At 41.6% G+C, this 22,290-nt stretch overlaps 2 protein-coding genes across 3 annotated transcripts; one reads left to right on the top strand and one right to left on the bottom strand.

Moving 5' to 3' along the window:
- Positions 1-3,411: 3,411 nt before the first annotated feature.
- Positions 3,412-15,342, bottom strand: mau2 (MAU2 sister chromatid cohesion factor). 2 transcript variants are annotated; one of them, XM_085438972.1, is made up of 19 exons: positions 14,990-15,342; positions 14,860-14,874; positions 14,658-14,726; positions 14,086-14,181; positions 13,894-13,988; positions 13,769-13,796; positions 13,512-13,667; positions 12,079-12,225; positions 11,883-11,973; positions 11,696-11,799; positions 11,473-11,550; positions 10,281-10,346; positions 9,906-9,989; positions 9,729-9,778; positions 9,555-9,632; positions 9,368-9,479; positions 9,172-9,262; positions 5,998-6,125; positions 3,412-5,908 (listed from the first exon to the last, which is right to left on the bottom strand). In XM_085438972.1, the coding sequence occupies exons 1-19, from the start codon at positions 15,221-15,223 to the stop codon at positions 5,834-5,836; spliced, it is 1,797 nt and encodes a 598-aa protein (XP_085295098.1). In that variant the 5' UTR covers positions 15,224-15,342; the 3' UTR covers positions 3,412-5,833. The 2 variants fall into 2 exon arrangements, 1 of the variants encoding a protein (XP_085295098.1); XR_014916368.1 differs by lacking the exon at positions 3,412-5,908 and adding an exon at positions 7,447-7,545 and having other exon boundaries at positions 6,066-6,125.
- A 412-nt stretch (positions 15,343-15,754) lies between these two features.
- On the top strand, positions 15,755-22,264 carry armc6 (armadillo repeat containing 6). The gene is made up of 8 exons (XM_085438429.1): positions 15,755-15,898; positions 16,146-16,287; positions 18,805-18,890; positions 18,977-19,538; positions 19,649-19,794; positions 19,876-20,007; positions 20,151-20,288; positions 20,378-22,264. The coding sequence occupies exons 2-8, from the start codon at positions 16,167-16,169 to the stop codon at positions 20,588-20,590; spliced, it is 1,398 nt and encodes a 465-aa protein (XP_085294555.1). The 5' UTR covers positions 15,755-15,898; positions 16,146-16,166; the 3' UTR covers positions 20,591-22,264.
- Positions 22,265-22,290: the final 26 nt, after the last annotated feature.

Raw genomic sequence — 22,290 nt, 5'->3', positions numbered from 1 at the left:
AGTTTACGGGTTGTGATGAATCTTTCTGTAAATATTGCTCCTCCTCCTCCAGCAGACCCATAGAGAAGAACTGCGTTATCCCAGCTCTATTAAAAAACAATCAGGGCTGTGAGTTGCACTTGAGAACACTGAAGTCATCTCTTCTGTGTTATTTCTGGTCACTTTCTGCAACCCCTGGGGGAAGTTTTTCCAAGCCACAAGTCAAAGCACTTTGAATGAAAAGACTTCAAAGCGGAGCGGTCCACCTCTGGAAGAGGTCTACAAGGTGGAAGCCTTGCCAGACTTTTTTTTTGTTTTTTTAGGATACATAAACTGAAGATATTAGATGTCTGCTATTGACATTTAGTGAACATTTGCTTTTAGGATATAAAATACAGAAAATACAGTTCACTTGGGACAGGCTTGGACTGACTGACTGATTTCATCAAACAAATCAGTACATTTATGTTAATGACAACGTTGTATCCCGGTAGATATATGAGTGATTCACTACCCCTCCAACAGGAGGGCGTTATGACAATAAATGAGTGAAATCTTGGAGACTTTGGGTGTCTTTGGGTTTTATTCTCACATTGTGTGGACAGTGTTACACACACACACACACACACACACACACACACACACACACACATATATTTATATATATATATATATAATTGATATGCTAGTAGGAATGGTGTTTATTAAGGTCAGGATTGTACACTCTGCAAGGTTTTACAGGTCCAGTCCAGGTGGAAAGGGTTCAGCTCAGAAATCATAGTGAGGCGAGGCCAGCCTGCAGCTCCTCTCTCCGTGTGGAGCAAGCCTAATGGCCGCCCGTTACGACATGACAGCTTCAACTTAATCCTCATTAAGCACTGTAACAATGCAGGAAGTAGCAGCAGCAGTCACGATTAGGCGGGCTCACTATTTGGCAGGAAATGGCTCCTTTCAGCAGCTACGTCCAAGACACCTAGAGCGTCCCAAAAGTTTTCACTTCTCACTGTAACCTCCTCCTCCTTCGGTGGAGACAGTCACCCGGCGGCATCGGTGCACGAAGGAATAAAGGAGGAGAGAGGGGGTGGGTGTAGGTGTACTGGGATCAGATTGACTAGAAATCAGGTATTGAGAAAAGATGAGCTTTTGTAAGGGGGTCTCCGATGAATGCCGGTATCTGCGTCAGGCTGCCTAACCTCATGTTCGTGGGTGGAAATTTCGTGCTTTTTCTGAACGCGGACAAAGGCAACTGCGCATCAAGTTAACACGCATGCACACATTTAGCGAACAGAAGGAGTTATTTGATCATTTTCACATTAAACAAGTTATAAATTTGAAGTCAGGGCGCAGATGTTTGCTGTTCCTGTGAATTCATTTGTAAAAGCTTTGAAGGATTCATGATTCCCACCCTGCTGGCCTTTCTCCAACTTGCGTAAAAATCAATTTAAGCGTCTTTAAAGAGGAAAATGAGTCTACGGGCGTGCCGATCTGACATAACCACCTATAAGAAAGGGATCTATTAAACCAACTCAGCCTGACACCAATTAAGTGTTCATTCAATGTTTTAGGGGTTTCATTGGTGCTATAGGGTCCTCACCAGTTTACATTGTAAACTGCGCTGATGTTGCACCATCTTTCTAACGTGTGAATGATTACTGTCTGTTCTCTAATCAGATTACGCAGATGAAGTTTGGCGTAATCACGGTGATAAAAATGTAATGGAGTCTCCACCGCGCGAGCGCATGTGTGTGTCTGTCTCCCTCTGTGGCAGGACTCTGCAGGCTGGCTGCTCACTGAACAGTGAAACCTTGTCTCCCTCTGCCCCCGGTGTGCCTTCATGTCCTACCTCACATGCATGCCTTACCTCAGCAGAGAAGACAGATGGCTGATTTTCAAAATAACTGCTCCAAATTCATCATCCAGAGTGAATGATGGGCTGTAGGTGTAAAGTGGTGGACGTGTAGCTTTTTAATTTTGTGTACTGAGGTTTGAGAATATGTTGTGGCACACATTTTCACTTTTCACATCTTCTGCAACTCATTCACCAAAATGAAGAGGTTTTAAAAGTGGACCCAGCTTTCACCACACCTGAAACACGAGACCTTTGTTGGCTTTTTGTCTGAGCAGGTGATGGTCTTCACTTCCCTTGTGGTCCTGATGTCATTCACACTTTTCATGCGCTGCAAAGATATTATTAACACATACAGCGGTTATGTACAGCAGTAGGCTTAATGTGAAATTACTATTTTCTATTCACTGTTCTCACTCCTACATAAGGATGCATATACTGTAGTTTTTCACACCATAACCTTTTCTCCTTAAATTAATCAAATGTAAGATTCATGTCTGTCTTTTAAGCATGTCTTAACCTCCAGGTCACCTGTCACCCATCATGGTTAGGTTTATTGAACCTACTAAAGAAGCAAACTAGAAGATAGTACCTATTAAATTTATCTTCATACAGTGGGGTTGCAATTTTTCTATTAAAAGTTTTTCAGTTTGGGTGATTAAAACAGATAAATTCTATTAAAAAATAAAACTATCCCAGTCTTTAGATGGTCAACCGGCTCCAGAAGATGGAAAAACTTGTCATTTCCACACACACAAGTAAAAAAAAAGAAGAACAAATCCAAGTTGAATCATAGAGAAATAAACTCCAGCATGGTGGCTTTAACAAACTCTTCTGGTTGATTTTCACTCATCCCCCCCGGCCCCTGCCCCATGGTTGTCCATGCTTCCCCAGGACTGGCCGTTAGGCCCACACCACAGCTCAGAATCCGCTGCATTAATCAAACATCATCTCAGGCGTTCATAAAACGTCAAACCCTTTTAGAAGACAGGCTGTATAATTAAAATCAGGTCTTGTGGTTGAACTTAACTTCTGTGTGGACTTGGAGAATTCTTTGCAAAACAGCTCTTTGACTTTACGTCACGCACAAAGTTTTGGGTTTCACATTTTTTGGTGCATTTTCCTCCACTACGATCCATCTGTACGCCAGGAAATTAAAAGGCGGACAGACATCACCGTGCGCCAACGCAAGTGCAAGTGAAGACTGCTCTTAACACATTCAAGCGACTCGCATAAATCGATGCAGACTTCAAACTGACAAAACAACAATGTTTTTTGGACATTTTTTGAAATAATGTACAAGAATTATGAAACACAGTGGACGCACTGAACATGTGGACAAAATAATTCAATTACAGCACATCAGCCTGGTTTCCCACACAGTTCAATGTGATGTAATGCAGAGTGTGTGCTTCTACTGGAGAAGCTAAAACAGCTAAATCTTTGGTATGGCTCTGCAGGCATTATTTCACTCAATCATATGTGCTGAACACACAGTTATCAGGCTTTCTCCTCGCTGCAGCGCCGCACGTTGTTTCAGAGTGAATCCAAGTGTAGAAGCATATTCAGTGAAAACAAACAAATCATTCAACTTTAGAATCTTTATTCATAAAAAAATTTATACAAGTGTTAAAGTTAAGTCATGAAAATGACAACATGGCGAACAGAAATTAAACATTCCCTTTCATCACATGCTGTAAAATGGCAATAAAATAAATGGCAACCACACCGTACCAACCGAACGTCTTTGCTTTATAGCAATAATCACTATGCAGCTGACGAAACTCAGTAGTTGATTTTTAAAATACATTTGTAAAACTGTCTTAACTAATTAAATCTTTTCCTACTTTAGCATGAATTCAAAAATCATATCCTACATGCTATATAATAATAATAATAATAATAATAATAATAATAATAATAATAATAATAATATATCAAAACTATTATAAACTGTGTCGGCAAAAAAACAAAAAAAACCTTAAATAAATAAGTTATTTAAATATAGATACATAAAGACATCGTCTGGAAGAGATAAGTGAAACGGAAAACAGTATAACTCTGAAAACGTTTACAGGTTTCATTGTGAAACGGCACATGTGCAAAGAGGTAACAGTCGGTTCTATTTTAGTAGAAATGCTAGTCTTATTACTGGTTTGTTGACCCGGGGAAAATGTGCACAGCATAGAGATATACACAGTGAGAGTGAAATGACAAAAATCTAAAGGGAAGCACAGTCAGGCTGCAAGACTGTAGTGTCAAAAGATGTCAGATTAGTCTTTTTTTGTGACATCGCAGTCACATTTTACACTTTACATACAACTGGACGTTCAAGAAGTTCTTATGATGTTTCCAAAATGCTCCGCTGGTTTGGCCGTTTCATACAACTTTAAACATTTGATCCTTTTCAGCGAGTAAGCCATATCAAACATATCATTGCATAACATTAACATAATTACACATAGTATGCTTTGTAATGCGTATCCAAATATATCCTGACAAATACTCTATCAAAGTCTGTCGGCCTGTGCTTTTAAAGAGACAAATACTGAACTCGTGCACAACGAAACGACAAGCTAAACGCATCTGTCTGGCCACTGGTTCGACTTTAAAACAAACTCTTCAAAACCAAAAGCTTTATTTGACTTAATATAAGAACACATTCATGGTGGTTTGGAACAAAGGTTAAGAGACGAACTGCGTCTGTCACGTTCGTGGAACAACGCGGGTGAATTTAAAAGAAAAGTTCAACAAAACTGCAGATCTTTTGTTTTTTGTTTCATACAGAAAGAAGCAGGTCAGGTGGTGGGCATCACAGGTGTGCTCAGTGGAGTCTGTTGCTCAGAAAAAAGCCACACACAGTTTTTATACTAGCCTATGTTAGCAGCAACACACAGTACTCACTCACTTCCATTATTATTTGAGGTATTTAAAAGAACCCAGTGTTTTCTGAAAACATTCAAAGTGACTCTGTTATGCTTTAATGGAGTTAAAAGCCTCGCAAAGTTACAAAGACCAACGTTAGTGTCAAACTGGAGTTATTCTCAATAACAGAACTTCCTGAAACGCCAGTTTACAGTCCAGGCTTTCTACCTCACTGTGTATAACACAATGCATGCATGCATGATGACTAGTGTGACACACCCACAGACAAAGATTAAAGAGCTGATTAAATCCAGATGCAGTCAGCTGTTATTCTGCATCCACTTCTGCCAACTTAAAAATGTATCAGGTGGTCTTCATACACTCTGAGAGTTACTGCAATGTCCCCACAACATGAGGAAAATCTCTATAAGCTTAGTGTTTGTATGCTGTGTGGCTAATGTGGCTAACAGTACTGTTGTTCTCTCCAACTCTCTTCATTCACATGTACTGCCTGTTCTAACACCCCAAACAAAACTCATTTACAGATCTTCACACAAACCCACCTCAGTACGACTAAAGCAAACTAGCCATCACTTTGAAACCATCTTTCCTCCCGTTGCTCTCTGCTGCTAAAATCGCTGTTCGATAAAAGTCACTGTTCACATTGGCTAAAAGCACATCAGTGTTGTGGTTTCAGGTAAATTTCAGAAAGAAGGTAAAAGGCAGGCAAAGTCGGTATGCAAAGGGCTTTTAAAACCGAGTGCTTCAGACAGTGGGTGAAAAGTGGCACCGCTGCAGTGTACAGTGTAAAAAATATGAATGTGTGAAAAACTATTCTAGTGAGTATGAGCCTATAAAGAACCACAACAGGGGCACTTTAACCCAGTCAAACCCAGCTGTGATGCCCCAGTGCCCCAAAAACGATGAAGGAAAGCACCAAATGGAAGTCTGCCAAATGACACAGTGCAGTGTGCCTCACTTTTTCCCTTAAATTCATTACTTCTCCTTTCTCTCTCTCGCTCTTTTTTTTTTTTACCCTTTTATCAGCTGCTTCTACTTTCAGACACCTCAGTTTTCTTTAACCGTTTTGTCTGCAGCAGCTGCTCTGTCTCTCATTTTCTCCGTCACTGTGGCATCGAGTTCTCAGAGTAGGCTGCCCAGGCTGGTCGTGGGTCCATTCTGAGGCTGGAACTGCACAGGAGGGAGGCCGTCTGTCCACTGAAACACAAAACAGAGGTTCCTTTGAAAACCCAACCAGGGTGGAGTGACTCACTGTTTATAGTGTGACTGATTGATGATGTGCTCACACTGATGAGGTTGTGTTCAGGGAGGCTGCAGGCTGCGATGTGGTCCTGCAGGAGCTGCTGGGAGAAGTTCTGATGCATCTGCGCGGCCTCGTGGGCGTCCATGGTGTTTCCACAAGCCTTGTTCAAATCTGCTGGGAAAAGATTAATTGTGTATGCTGATGATTGTTAAATTATTTTGGATCCAAACACCATTTCCAAACCTAGAATGCGCCGTATGTGTGCGTGTGTGTACTGTGATTAAATGATTTTTCACCCACTTGTTTTTCCCCAAGCTTCGTTCAGTTCTAATTCAGTTGTGGCTTCATTACTCTGTGATTTATTGATGCTATAACTGGCTGAGAAATGCATATCACTGCCCTTTCTGCAAGGGATCTTTCACCGTGAACCGAATACTGGTGCAAAATGATCAGCTGGAAATCAAAAAGCGCTTTTGTTATTCGAAGGGAGCGACAACTGTGCCAGGAAGGCGATGGTGCGTTCTTAGTATGTTCACTTGGCCAAAAATAACAATGTAGTTCAAAGAAACGTAACGGGCATTGTGTACTGTGCTGTAGCCGTGGAGCCATGGAGTTTATTTATCATGATCACATCATGAATTTTGACTAAAATAAACAAATTACTGTTAATTATCAACCACTGGGTTATCCATTACACCAAGCTAAAGCTGTCAAATAAGAGAATCCACAAATAAATACCATATTCATCAAAGTTACAATGTTCTGTTTTTTTCTTTTTGTTGTTACTGAAAATAAGCTAACTAACTGTTAACTATTATGGTGCTATAAGGGGGATGGGCTAGATAACAGGTGGCCCACCAACAGAGTACCGTGAAAAGTCTCGAGTCACCTCTCATTGCTTTATGTTTTCTTCTAAGGAGCCAGACGTTCTTGTAGTTTCATAAAGTGCTCTTGAGCAATAGTTGTTCAAGCTTTCTGAAGGTCTTTCAGAGCTCTTCTTTGGTCTTTGGCTGCTTTTTCACTCACTTTTTAGGCCATTCCTTGTATCCGACCATTTTCAGGCTAATGTGTTTGTTTTCTTTGTTATGCCACTTAACACTGACCTTTGAATCACTCAAGGATAAAAAAAACAAAAACTTGGGATGAAGGGGATGGGGATGAACCAGTGTTGTGTATACACATAACAGAAAACTGCACAAAGAACCAATTTTAAACCGTATCTCTATGCACCAAAGTGCCTTAAGACAAAACAAAACAAACAAAAAAACTCCGGTTCGACAGGCATAAGATATTTTTGCAATAACAAGGTGATTCTGAAAAAGCTGTTAGATAAAAACTTGGCATATCTCAACTTGGTGTGCAGTGTGTTCTTAAAAAAGTTGAGGACACTGGACAAGTGGAGGAACAAGTTGCAAGACTAAAACTATCCACAGCAGATGAACAGAATCTGAAAGTAATATCCTTAAGAAGTAGGAAAGAATTCAGTAAAGACCTGAGAGATGCATCTGGATCTTCAGCTGATCCATCTACTGTTCAGTGAAGCCTCATCAGAAATGGTCTCAGTAGAAGGGGTGGCTGTCAAAAAGTCATTCTTAAGGAAGGGAAACAAGGAGGAAAGGCTGAGGCATGCCAAACTACACAAGAGCTGGACTGACAATCAGTGGCGAAGATTTTATGGAGAGATTTAAATTTTTATCGATTTGTGTGGATGAGGTGAGGAGAGAGGTACAACAGTGAGCGTTTACAGCCAGCTGTAAAACACGGTGGAGGCTCTGTCATGTTTGAGCTTCCTTTTCAGCCACTGGCATTGGGGATATAGTCAAAATTGATGGAATTATAAATTCACCTGTACCATCAGATTCAGATACACCATGAAATAAAAGCACTAAACTGCCAAAGGCTTCATTTTTCAGCATGACGACGATCCCAAACACACTGCCGATAAAATAAAAGCATGCCTGGATATCAGTGGATATGGACTGGCTTCCCAAAAACCCAGACATCAACAATATTGAAGCAGTGTGGGATCATCTTCACAGAGAACAGAACAAAAAGGCAGAAACATCCAAAGAAGAGCTTTGAATGTCCTTCAAGGAAGTGTAAAGAAATATTCCTGCAGACTACTTAAATAAATTACAAGAAAGCTGCCTAGACAGTTCAGCCTGTGTTAATGATTAAAGATTGTCAAACCAGATGTGGACTTTTAAGCTTGTTAGAAGTGTACAAACTCTGTTTTTGCCTTATATACTGTATTCCCATGTATATTTGTACATGTTTCAATAAACCACTGCATTTGTTTCCTATTTTCAGAGCAAAATATAATGAAATAAGAGGTGGCTTGAGAGTTTTGCGCAGTCACATAGTAGCTCATGCTCAAACACTACTCACAGGACTGTGAAGTGTTCAAAAACAAAGTGATACATTTACACTGCTTGGCTGTACTGCACCGACTAATGAGAATAAAACCCCACTGCAGGTGGAGGAGGCTCGCAAACAGAAATGTTTGAGTTCACAAAGTTTATGGCTACATAGTCAGAAGTAACTATGGTGATAAAAATCATGAAAATATGTGAAGATATGAGCTTGTCACTGATGTCAGCATAATGGTGACAAAAGCTCCATACCACACCTTTCTAATCTGGGAGTCGACCAATAGGATCCCTCCATGATCATGACTAAAATGATGAAACATGTGACAAAGCTATCACATCATTTCATGGAGTCCTTTCCTCATTTTGTGCATACACAATTTATCAGCACAGAGAATCTCTGACTGTGTGACCCTGTGACTAATGTGCATGACAGTTATGCTCTGAAAATGGAAAGGGGCCCTCAAAATGACCATGACCTTTAGGGCAGTTTGGGTGAAGACCCATTGGGTAATCACTGTGTCGTGACACTAGCTCATTGGTCCTTCAGTCCGATGAGCTAAACTTAATAATTAAGTTGAAACATCATCTCTCATAATAACTTCTTTAAGGTTCACAACTGAATGTATTCTTCAGGTTGAACTACTCCAAACACAGCGCTTGTCCATTGCGACCCCTTCAGGCCAAATATTGTCACAATTTTGTTGTTTGTAATCTTAAGAGGGATTTTAGCTCATAAAACTCCTCTCGAGATTACAAACTATTTGGACCCATCTTAGGTAAATTAATTTTATCCCATAAACTGACCATAACACAAAAATTGAAGAAAGGCTCTGTGACAGCTGTACCTTTAAGAAGTGCCGAAGACCAGAGCTGCACAGACATGTCTGGGATCTTGCTTGCCAGCTGCATGGCAGGAACCACCATGTTGTTGCTTTCCTGGAAAAAAGAAATGAAGTCGCGATCACATCCGCAGTCCTAAAATAACTGTGCCACAGCGTGCGTGGTCTAACGTGCAGAACATGCGGTGGTTTGCAGTCTCACCCTGTGGTTGCCTAGAACAAAGAAGATGTGGCCCAGTAGGACGAGCGAGCACGCCATCAGCCTGTTTAGATCCTCTGCATTAGACATCTTCAGAGTCTCCCTTAGAAATCTCCTGTTGATATAAATTTTCACGATAATCTCCCTCATCCCAAACAACAAGAACAGAATATTAAAAAAAGTAACTTACTTTGCCTCGTTGTAACGTCCCTGAAAGAAAGACAGGAGCCCTCTGATGTAAAACGCTGCAGCTCGAAGGCAATGAGAGCTGAAAAAGTCAGTTATTTTATTTTAAAACAATAAAAAATGCCAAAAAAGTAACAAATCTGCACAATGTGTTTGTCTATGCAGCCTCTATAGTTACCTGACAGGAAAGTTGTGATCAGGGTTAATCCTCTCTAAAAGGCTATATAGCTGTTAATAAAAAAAACACAAACACACACACAGAAAAGGGAATTTAAACCAAAGGAGGCAAACATTTATTTAAAAAAAAAAAAAAAAAAAAGGAATTTAAATACTACTAAAGCAGCAACTTTCAAACCTCTTGATGTCTGTTCCCTTCCCGAATGTAGACGCTTGCCAGGTTTGTCACAATGAACGTCCACAGTTCCTGATGTGTCGTCATCTAACAGAGGAAAGAGACACAGGGACTCACTGACAGCACAGAGCTATCTGAACACCACAGAGCCAAAAAATAATAATAAAATTACAGTCATTGCTGACAGACGGTCACTTTGTGTAAAAAAGTTAGCCGTGCATGAACTGATACAAACAGATGTTTGGTATCCTACCGGGTTTCCAGTATCTGGATAACCCGAAGAGTTCATGGCGAGTTCACAATGCACCTGGGACTTGGGATCTAAAAAGAAATGAAAGGACAAACAAATCCGGAGCTGATGGCGATGACGAAACTCACCTGCAGAGCTGCAGTGAACTGGGCTTCAGCATTGTCCATGCAGTTCACTGAGATACAGTACAGGCCCTGAGACACAAGAAGAGAAAACAGGTGTTAATGCTTCATATTAAATGAGACAGTTGTAGTTTGTAAACAGTAAGCGAGCAGTTAGAGAGGCACTTGAACAGAACCATAAGCTATAGAACATCAACCACAAGTGCACACTTATGTGACACATTTCATTGGGATTTAACTGAAACCTTGAAAAAGCACAGATCGTAAATGGGAAGGTTGTACATGCATCAGGGACCAATGTAGATACTTCTGCTGAACTTCTTTTTATAGCATCAGTCTTCTGAAATGCACTGAATGTCCTATTTTCCATAAAGCTTTGTATCATCAGTCATGTAAAAAAGAACGTACGCAGTTTCAAAGCTGACATTTTACATATCAGACGTAAAAAAAATAAAAGAACCATCTGGTCCTTAATCAGGTTCGTGATCAACAGCAAAGATGATGGAGTCAAAATCCAGAACCAGTGTGTGAAAAACTAAGTACACCTAATGATTCAATAGCTTGTAGAAGCACTTCTAGCAGTAATAACTTGAAGTGAACATTTTCTGTATGACTTCAATCTCTCGTGTTGCTTTGGAGGAATTTTAACCCACTCTTCTTCACAACGTTGCTTCATCTCGTGGAGGTTTGTGAGCATTCACTTATGCACAGCTCTCTTAAGGTCCCAGCACAGACTTTCAGTCGGGTTAAAGTCTGGACTTTGACTCGGCCACTGTTGTAGGTTTCCTTGGGATCATTTTCCCACTGCATGACTCACTGTCAGCCAACCTTTATCTGTGTGGCAGATGGCTTCACATCTGACTCTATAATACTTTGGTATATAGTTTTCTAATGTGCCAACTGAGGTCTGCAGTCTGAGATGTAGCTCTTGAGTGTTTCTGCAGTTTCTCTGAGCAGTACACGCGCTGACCTTGGGGTGAATAATCATCCTCAGTGTAGAATGAACTTCAGTGACTCACTTCCCAGACTGATGGGCAGCAAAAATTGTTCCTTTAATGTCACTGCTGATGTCCTTCCTTCTTCGTGCTGTGTTAAAACACACCTGAATGCTCCAGACCACGAAGCTACCAAAACCTCTGCTTTCATAGAAGTGCTCACAGCTGCTGCTCATGTGCATTTTCTTTAACTGCAGACTTACCAGGAGTGTATGAAGCTGGGCTGCGTGGTTGGTAAACAGCCTGGGTGACTGCTGGCACAGCTGGCAAACCTGAGAAATCTGAACACAAACCATTGCAATCTTAAGCTACAACTGCAAACTGCTGAGAATCTCCAAAGTACGTTAATGTCACAGAATCTATGCTTTTATCCAGAATCATTCATCTGACAACGTAAGGATAAAATCTCTACAGCTGGTGACTCACTTCTTGTAAAGCTGTGGCCTTGTGTCCAGTGACCAGCCGGCACATGATGATATGCTCCAGCAGGATGACTTGAAACGTGGACAGGATGGGACTGCTGTCCAGCACTTTGAGCACACAAATCGGAGGTGATTGATTAACACCATCATCAAGTAGGAAATAATAAGCGAGTGTACGCCATCAAACTTACTCTTCAGCTTCTCCAGCTGCATGAGCGCCTTGTCTGTGTACTTCTGTGCTTTCTCCAAGTATCCCGCCTGCATGGAGTGCATCACAGTCACCTTTTCAGACAAAAACAAACAAGCGATATTACACAAAACGTTATCTGCTTTTGCACTATACTTTCAGAGTCTTTCGCAAGCTGTGTGTCAGTAACAGCATCTCACCAGATACACAAGCACACACATGTGCTCCTTGGGCAGCCAGTGGAAAAGGGCTGCTGGATTAGTGGGAAGGATCTCATCGTCGTGGAGAGTGGAGATGGTCTGGATGCACTGCTGCAGCTGCTTCAGACAGGGCTTCACGCTCTTTACCTGAATCCGACACGTGCACAGACACTTTGAAGGTTACAGTCGGTCATTTAAAAGAAAAAATAAAATTGAATACTCTTTTTATACAGTGATTAGTGTGTAAATATGCCTTCCAACAAATGTATGCATTCTCATAACTTGAGAATTAATCCATTAAAAATAAGTAGGAGCAGGCACCAGTGAGTAGAAGCTGACATGTTACCCTTTAATCTTAAATACAGTGGACCTTTCACCAAATCCAGTTTTATGTATGTGGCTAGAGACCAGCCGCATAAGTAGGACACCAAAGGTCAGGGAGAAGAGAAGTCGTAGCCGTTCCTGTGACGTGGAAGCAAATCGTGCCTGCACTTCCAGACTCCAGATATGAAGAATCATAAATGTGTTTTCTTGTCAGAGAAGGGGCCCCGTCACCGAAGAAGTGAAAGCGTGAAGGAAAGAGATAACCCACCGACATCTAGATAAAACCTCCTCAACACCTGAAGCCTCATCTATGAACTGAAGTCAGGGCTCTAACACACAAAAAACGCACACAAGCATCTTATCTCCAGGTAGCTGACAATAAGATGGCTAAACAACATCAGCAGCTGGTTATAAGCTAACATTATTGCCAGGCTCGAGTGTCCTGAAAATTCCACTTTTCCTGCGATAAACTGATTACACTCTCTCACCACATGAGGGTTTATTCACCAAACATCAGAGCCCAGCGATGTTAGACCCACTTTAACGAAAGTTTCACCAATGCTGGCTAACAACAGCAAATAGAGCAGCGTTTACTGGCAGAAAAGTTCAGCATATCCTCAACAACTCATCACAGTAATGCTGTTATCGAACAGAAGCTTCACTGACTCAACAGCCAATATCCTTTTACAAAGCTTCACAGCCTCCAATACACTAAATAGATGTGGACACATATTGATATCTGAGGTAAACAGCGGACAGACAGCCTACACTGATTACAGATGAGCGGAGGTGAGAGTTGTTTGCCCTACAGAGGCCACCGTCGCTGGAATTATGCATTTGAATTGGGATGGATAAGAAGACAGAACTTAGTTATCCGCAATCTGCAATCTACTGACATCTAGTGGTGAGATTTTACACACTGCAGCTTTAACTTTGCTCTGAGCATCATTTTAGCATAATGTAAAAGCATACAGATTTATATTTGATATCTGGCACAAGTTATGGGGTTAAAAAAAAAAAACTTGATTTAAAATAGATGTTTCTTACATTTTTGTGAAACTTCAACAATAACGTATCTATTTAGAGCCGGTAATGAACCACGGGAATACCTGTCCAGCATCCAAGTAGTGTGTAACCTGCAATACCAGGAAGAAAACTCTCAGCGACTCCTTCTGAATGGGGTTTCCCTGCCAGTTCTCCACAATGGTCCCACATAGTGTCAGCAGCGGGTGGACCTCGCTCAGCTTCCTCTCCATCAGCAGTAGCTACAGAGCCACAAACACACATTAAGAAGCTGCATAATCAGAAAACAACACAAGTTAACACATCGAGCGCTTTTAGTTAGAGGAGAATGATTTAAGCTTACCATTCCTTTGCTTAACAAGAAGAGGGCTCTGTGGGAAAATGAAAGAACAAACTTAACGTGAGTAAATGCATGACCACGGATGAATCACTTATCTCACTCGGAAAACAGAAATCTGACCCGTTTACCTCGTGTATTCTGATCCCATGACTCTTGCGTACTCTGCTCCAACTCCTAATAGGTCACAGGCGGACACCAAATCTTTCTCCAGTGCGTGCAGTTGCTGAAGGAGACAGAACAACATTGCGCTCATACATCAGCCGCGCTTCAAATTAACATAACGGGCACGAGTAGGTTTGTAATGTTGAGAGGTTTCTTACTGCCAGCTGAAAAAGCAGCCTGCAGTGCCAGTAGGGAGTTTGCTGGGAGATCTGGATGGCCTTCCGCAGCACCGGCTTTGCAGAGTCCACCAAGTTCTTGGAGAAAGAAGCAAATAAGTAATTGAAAGAATCTGAATTCATTTTCTCTTGACTTTAAGTCACAATCTAATTGGAATCAGAATCAGCTTTATTGATCAACTATGTGTACACGCACAAAGAATTAAGCTCCAGTTACTTCTTTGCTCTCAGTGTACAGAATAGAGTAGACAAGAGAGGATGCTAACATGACATCAACATGGCACATAGACAGTTATATATACACAAACACACATGCATGAGAGCATGCATTTTATTCATTCAGATTATTGGCCAGAGGTTTTTCAGGTTGTTATCTCTGAGTTCTGAACACAAGGCTTGCACGTGACTCAGGTGTGCTCAGCGGTACAGCAGTGAGTATGCCGTCACTGCGAGCAAAACCCAATAAAATAAACAAATGCACCTCTGCAAAAGTTTGTCCAAGCATTGTTTTTTTTTACAAACAGGGAAGATGATGATAACATGGATGTACATACCTGTTGACAGTAAAACTCGGAGAGAATACTCGCTGCCTCAAACTTGACATCTTCAAACTGAGAGATCTGATAGGTGTTGTTAAAGATGCAACCTACAATGTGAAAACTCACCTGGTTTTAAGGAGATGCTTAAGTGGCACAACTTAAAAAAACAAAAACGGGTTGCATGGGTTTTAATACTGCACATGAAAAAGGATATCTGCTGTGATATGAACCACTAAGGAAGAAAAAAAAGGAAACAGATCATCAGTGAGAGCACGGTGGACCCTGGGTGGTGCAGTGATCATAAAACGGTGGTGGTGTTTCTAGTACTGATCATCAGTGCTGCTCACCGCTTTCTCCAGGTGACTCTGGGCCAGCTCGCTGTTCTTTGTGTGGCGGTACAGCACCGAGCCCAGCTGGAGGTGAGTCCGGGCCTCGACCCTCGGGGGCGGCTTGAACTGAAACACTGCTTGCAGACAGTGGACGCAGAGTCGGATCTTTGGAGGACTCGACGTGCGGAAATGTTCCGCAAAGCCCAGCAGAGCCAGATACCAAGGCTCCGGGGCCTCTGTGCTCGCTGCCATCCCAAGTCGTCCGGGGATAAAAACAACAATTTACCGTTGGGACAACGTCCCCAGCTTCAGCTTGCCCCAGCTGCGCGTTCCACCTCTGTCATTTGCATGAATCGGAGTAATAGCGCCAGGGAGCTAGTCCGAAGAAAAATAACTTCCGGTTATAGCTTTTCAAATATGGACACACCAAACAAGAACATATTTAGTATGTTGTAAACCTATCTGTTAAACTTGCCTGACGTGGATACAATATTCAAACAGAAAGAACAATTTTCCATCATTTAGTTTTTTGACAAGTTACTTTTATAAATAATTGAAATCCCCTCCTTTATTTTGAAAGGGTATTCGTCAAAGTAAAAATATCATTTCAAATCCTTTTTATCATCCACTAAAAAATACATGTTACGTTAAATAATCACATATAAATAATATGAATAATTTACTGCCATCTTCTCAAGATATAATGTAGTAATTGTAAAATTTGTGAGAGGAACCTATGCTTTTCAGACTATGTTCGAGAAGAGCAAAAATTTGTGTGGGACATTTGGAGAAATTTGCTATTCACGTACATTTTTCCGCAGAACTTCTCTTCTCTGTGAATAGTACCAAACAGTCGACAGCGAAAACTGCGTTACTGTGATCGCTTCATTCATAATACCGGAGAAAGCATCCTCTTTCAGGGCGGAGGTAATATCCAAAGCATTTGACTGAATTACTTTTAATCGGCTGATATAAAATAACAATGAAAACAACGAGAAATACCACAGTAAGGGTCTTATTTAACGATTGCCCTGGAAACTTCACCGGCTACAGTAACAGGGAATGGAGCTCATGTGCTTTAGCCAACAATAGCTGTCGGTATTAGCTACCTTAGTGGAGACTGAATCCGCCCAACACTGCTGAGGTTTCACTTCGTTGTTGCATTTAATTTCAGAGTTGAAGATAACGAGGCAAAATGGCCAAACGGAGAATCACACAGGAGACCTTTGATGCTGCTGTCAGGGAAAACATGGAGGAGTTTGAGATGGACCCAGACGAGGCTTTGAGGGAGGCTGTGGAGCAGTTTGAGTCTCAAGGTAAATGTCACAGTTGGTTAATGTACACTGACTGTTACACACTTTGTCAGGGTGACACCGTGTCGGTTAAGATTGATATAAACTTCAGGCCGAATGACAAGGTAAGAGTTGCATGTCTATTGAAATTAAGTCACTGATGGTCAAGCTGCAGAAGACTGGAGCCATGAGCATGTGCAGTGCTCAGGAGGAAGACCACAGAGAAGGTTGTAGTGTAGATGAATGTAGTGAACGAGGATACACAGAAGGTTGGTGTGACGGAGAAGGATGCCAGTGATAGGGTGAGATGGAGGCAGACAATGCCCTGTGGCAACGGCTAAAGAGAGCAGCCAAAAGAAGAGGAGGAGGAGGAAGAAGATGTAAAGTGCTCATGAAACATGTGTCCTTTATTTTTTTGGTTCTGTCACATTTTATTTTGTTTTATGTTAAAATTTCTTTACTTTAAAGTTTTGCCTTATATTCTAACATCTGTAACATGTCATGTTATCTGTATGCATGCAGATGTTAGCCAAGATCAGGAATGTCAAACTCATTGTACATTGCAGGCCGCATACAGCCCACTTTGATCTTAAGTGTGCTGGACCATTGATACAGCTTTTTCTATTATTTTCACTACACATTTGATTCTGGGCCCTGGACTTAATGTTTGACAACTCTAGCCTTGATCCTTCATTTAATGGGAAGGTGAACTTACTATGCTGATAGACAGATTCCCTGTTTACTGCACTGTGCACTGCGAATTTTTAGTCTGTTTGAAAAAATCCAAAGTAAAAATGTTTCAGTTTTTCCACATCAGCAGCATTAGAAACGGTCCAGATCATAAAACTCTGATTTTTGATCGGCCAAATCTAGATTAATCTCTGTTTTTGATTTGTGTAACCATTCTTTTACCTCTTTCACTGTGGTTTTATGATTAGTTCAGTTTGTCTGTTTGGTCACTGTATTACTCAAAACTTATGAAAGGATTGGCATGAAACTTTTTAGGAGAGGTGGAGCTTGGCCTAAAATTAAAGTGATTAAATTTTGGATTCGATTTGCATTGTGAGAGCAAAACTGAACATTTTGCAACATGTCTGTACAAGTACACTGTTACATCCCCACAAATAAGGTCTAGGGGTAGGTGTGGGGGAGCAGTAACAAATAGAACTGAAAGGCAGAAAAGGAAGCCAGTTGATGCATGGTGTGTAGGGGCTTTTCAGCAAAGGTATGCAGTCTTAAACTGGTCTTGCTTTATTTGTGTGCTTGTAAAAAAGAAGCAACATCCCTTTGTCTTTTTCCTTTTCAGTCTGTTCAAGTTTCATTCTCATGAATATGTCTTTGTAGCTGGTTCTCCTCAGTAACAGAGAGGGAAAACTGTACACAGACACACAGAGCACACACACAGACTTCTTTATTATCAAGCACAAAAGAAAAACGTTTGCTCAACCAGCTGCCCAGATTCAGAGCATTATTGTTTCTGTGCTTTGCTCTGTTCTCTCGTCCTCTAGCACCCCTGCACTTACCATGTAGGGAAAGAGAGTATTTAGCAAATGCAAGTGTGCCATGCATTCAACCATCCCATCCCTTTCCCTCTTACAGCCAAGCTACAAACTATATCCCACTGCCACAATCCTCAATAAAGTAGCAAACTCTTCATAACTGGATCAGTTGGCTTCTTTTCTCTTCAGACTTTAATCAGCTATAATTTACTTTTACTGCTGCTGTCCCTCCTGTCCCCACAGTGACCCTCTCCATTTGCTTCTGCCATCTATCTGTCCGTTGCTCCATCCATCTATCTGTCCCCCTGGGCTGGAACCTATCCCAGCTTACCATAGTGCGGGAGGTAGGGTACATGCTGGACAGGTCGCCAGTCTGTTTCAGGAGTAACACAGAGAGAGAGACAACTATTCATCCTCACATTAACACATATGACACATTTAGAATCACCAATTAATCCAACCCCACTAACTCCACGCCTTTGGACTGTGGGAGGAAGTTGGAGCACACACAGAGTTTAACTTTCCTTATTTTTTAAAGATAATGACAGATTAACTTTATGAATTCACTTATTTCTCAATCAAATGTGCACAAAGCACTGATACAAAGCTTCTTTTCTTTTTCTTTTTTTTTTACAAACAAATCTTCATATATAGATCCCGTGGCTGAGGTTTGCTGCTTCTAACAGAAGCTACAGTAAAGACATTTTGGGAATGTTGGGAAAGCAATAAGTACTAAAAAGTAATTTATTCCTTGTCCTTACTTTAATCAGCTTGAAGCCTCTGTCTTGAATAACAATTAACACATAAGGTTAGTCCACTTCTCGCCCAGCGAGACCTGTGAAAGGCTCCAGGCCCGTCAAATATGAAGAAGAGAGTGCACTGACACTCTGATAATTACAATAGCTTTTTTTTGTTGTTACTGCCACTTCTGAGATGTTAAAATGGTCAATAAAGAAGTTATGTTGCCCTTTGGAGCTTTTTTTTGTGAACTTCATGTTGTGCTGTGAGTCAGCATTAAATCTAATCGTATGTGTTCATGCAGGTGTGGACCTCAGTTGCATAGTGAAAGCTGTCCCAACATTATCATCGGCTGACAGTCAAGAAGAGCAGACACACGAGGTCCTACAGGTGAGTCTTGATCTGTTTTACTGAAAAGAGAATGCTTATTCCAAAGTTTTATCTATATTAAAAATGTTTTTTTTTAATCATTTCAGGCGTTGGAGTCCCTCCGAATTGGAAGAGACTCTGCTGGTGTGACAGCAGACCTAAAAAACTTCACTGAGCAGTGCTCACTGGGATTCGCCCAGCGGTACCTCGCTGCCCAGAAAGACGCCTACCCCGTCATCCTGTCCTACTGCAAAAAGAGCACGGAGGAGCAGGGAGCAGCATTAGCTGCGCTGTCTGCTCTGGCCGCGCTGACGGATGGACAGCCAGACTTGCTGGATGCAGAGGGCCGGCAGTTCCTATTGGATGTCCTTAAGAAGTACCAGGCAGAGTCTTCTGTTACACGGGTCGCCATCAGTGCCGTGCGGCACTGCTGTTTAAAGCACGAACAGAACAGGCAGGATTTTGTTAAAGGCGGCGTCCTGCCGCTGCTCACTGTTGCCATCACACAGCACGGTGAATGTGCGGAGATGGTTAAGGAGGCCTGCGCAACTCTCCGAGTCATGACCTTTGATGATGACGTGCGGGTTACGTTTGGGCACGCTCATGAACACGCCAAGAGTATTGTTCTTGAACACAGCGGACTGAAGGTGTTGATTGAGGCTGCCAAAGGTAAGGCCAGCTGATCATATCAATATAGATTTAGCTTCTGCGCTTTCTAGTCGCTTTGTATTTGCTGGTACACTTAAATAATTTTGATTTCTTGGATATCTTCCATGCAGCTCACCTTGGCAACACTTCTGTTTTGAGTGAGCTGTGTGCGACTTTATCCCGTCTGGCTGTACGGAATGAGTTCTGTCAAGACATCTGTGATATGGGTGGATTAAAACTCATGATGACTTTGCTCGCAGACAGCTATGAGTCAGCGGTAACGTACAAGAAGCAAAGATCGTGATGAGGATAGAGTCCAGGTTTGTTTTTTTTCGCTGAAGTGTTTGTCTTCCCGCAGGAGCTGGTTCGGCAGGTTCTTAGCGCGATCCGAGCCATAGCAGGAAATGATGACGTGAAAGACGCTGTTGTTAATGCCGGTGGAGTTCAGCTCATTGTCATCGCCATGAACAGGCACATGAGCAACTCTGCTGTGAGTGTCACTGTTGTACCTACATGTTAAATCATGCTAAATTGGTCTCTGTGCATTGAAACAAACAAACACACAAATGAGGGATACACTGACTGAAAGAATCCTCTAAGATGTTCTAAGATTGTGCTCACTTTCTGCCATAGGTGTGCGAGCAGGCTTGTGCATGCCTCTCTGTCCTTGCTCTACGTAAACCCAACAACTGCACGGCCATCATGGAGAATGGAGGTGCCTTGGCTGCCCTGCAGGCTATGAAGACTCATACCGATGTGGTGAACGTGCAGGTAAGATCATGTCGTCAGTGAACAATATGCTCCCTGGGATCTGGAGTCTTTGTGACTGTGATTCACGTTTGGTGTTCTGCTCTTTACAGAAACAAGGGTGTATGGTGCTCAGAAATCTGGTCGCACGAATGCGTAACTTCAGCCAGCCAATCTTGGAGATGGGAGCAGAAGCGCTGATAGCCCAGGCGCTGCAGAACCATCAAGACTGCGGTGATGTAGGCAAAGCGGCCCTGAGAGATCTGGGATGTCAGGTGGAGCTTCGGGAGCTGTGGACCGGCAAACATGGCAGCCTTACCAACTGAAAGTGGAGCACAGCACCACTGCAGAAGGTTCGCAAGGAATGTTCAACACACCTTGCAGGGATGGGGTGGGGGTTTAATAGCAGACATTCAGTCCCGCCCACTGTGATTTCATTTCCCGGCAGAGGTTTAGGTGAGGCTTAACCATCAACTGCCATTGCATGCAGCCACATGATGAAGGAGAGACGCTGGTGATGTCAGTCTTCCTTCCATATTCGTATGAAAAAATAAAATAGCTTGTTAGTTAGCCACTTAACCACTAAAGTACAACAATCAATAGCCATAGACAGTATAAAAGATGGCTGTCGCTACCGTGATGTCACTCAGTGATTTGTGAAGCCCTGTTTTGATGCCTCAAGCTGAGAGTTTTTGCCATCACCATCTTGATGTTTTGAAATCAGACGTGATGAGTGAGGGAGGGAACTGTGACAGCACGTGCTTACTGGCAATCAATCACAGTTGTTTAGCTAATGAGATTATCTTGAATAATCTTCGTTTCTGACACTTAAGATGACCAAAATTTACAAAATAGACTGAGTTTTTATTCAGTATGTCCTAAAATATGTGACAGAGCCCATAAAATCATCAGTTTATGGTTTACAAAAGTCAAGATTGTTGTTCTTTTTCCCTTTTCGACTTCTATAGGACTATGGGATAGTATTTTTGTAGGCACAGATGATGCCTTATGGTGTCCATTAAAATTAATCCAGGTTTAAGATACCATGTTTGATACTTTGTTAGTAGTACTGATAGCCAGTAGCCTAGCTAGCTGAAGTAAGACAAAAAACATTTGAAAGCATATGAAGAAAAGCTTTCAGCTTTAGTTTCACATCTGGTTGAAAACATGTGGTCATTAAATGCATGAAGAGGGACAAAGAAGGGTGTGCTTTAGGGTGTGGCAGGCTTGTAAATGAGAAAGTGCCCTGACCCTTGTTATCTCGGTGAGTCCACCCCTCTCTTGTCTTGTCAGGTTTGAAAATACAAAGATAGTGAGACTCGAGGCTTCAAGATGATTTTTTTTAACCAGCAATTTAATTTGCTGTATTTCAAATAAAAGTTACAACAACCTGTGGCCCTAGGGTTTTCTTTGAGGTCTGTAAACACAGCAGATGTAAATGGGTTTAATCTTACCCACAATCTATCCCTGTTTTAGTGGTAGCCCAGCTAAAATCTGCCCACATTTCACATTTGAACCAACAACATTGGCCCTGTTCTACTTGCCACAAACACTTAAATATGTCTCCCTGAGTGCAATTTTGGCTAAAATGTAATCCTGTCATGTTTATATCTAACATATAAACATAGTAGAAGCAAATACTCTCTTAGTGAGGCATATTTGCACAGTACATTTGCTGAAAAGCATTTCAGCCAGTGTGAATCAACACACGACCAGTCACGATGCTTTTGCAAGAATCGAAAGTGTTTTCCAGTATAAATAAGTACAAAAAGGCCTTTGTAGTGCTGTTGTATGCGTTTTTATTATTTATGTAAAACTTTTTTTTTTAAGTGTTTTTGTAAAATGTTGTATGAGTGCATTTGCTGCTATGCAACTGCTCTGTAAGTGGTGACTTATTTCCTGTGTTGGCAGGGCCAAATTGTACATGTTTTGAATGCCTTACACATGCTTTACTTTTAGTTTGTAAATTTGTCATTAAAGTTTAACACAGTATGATACCATCTTCTGTTATCTAGCTGTGTGTGAT

Source organism: Copadichromis virginalis, linkage group LG18 (genome assembly GCF_057382275.1).
Source record: "Copadichromis virginalis isolate Kocher_CV1m ecotype Utaka linkage group LG18, C_Virginalis_male_GT1.1, whole genome shotgun sequence".
NCBI lineage: Eukaryota > Metazoa > Chordata > Actinopteri > Cichliformes > Cichlidae > Copadichromis > Copadichromis virginalis.
Note: the sequence above shows the minus strand (reverse complement) of the source record. Positions and strands in the feature narration are given on the sequence as shown.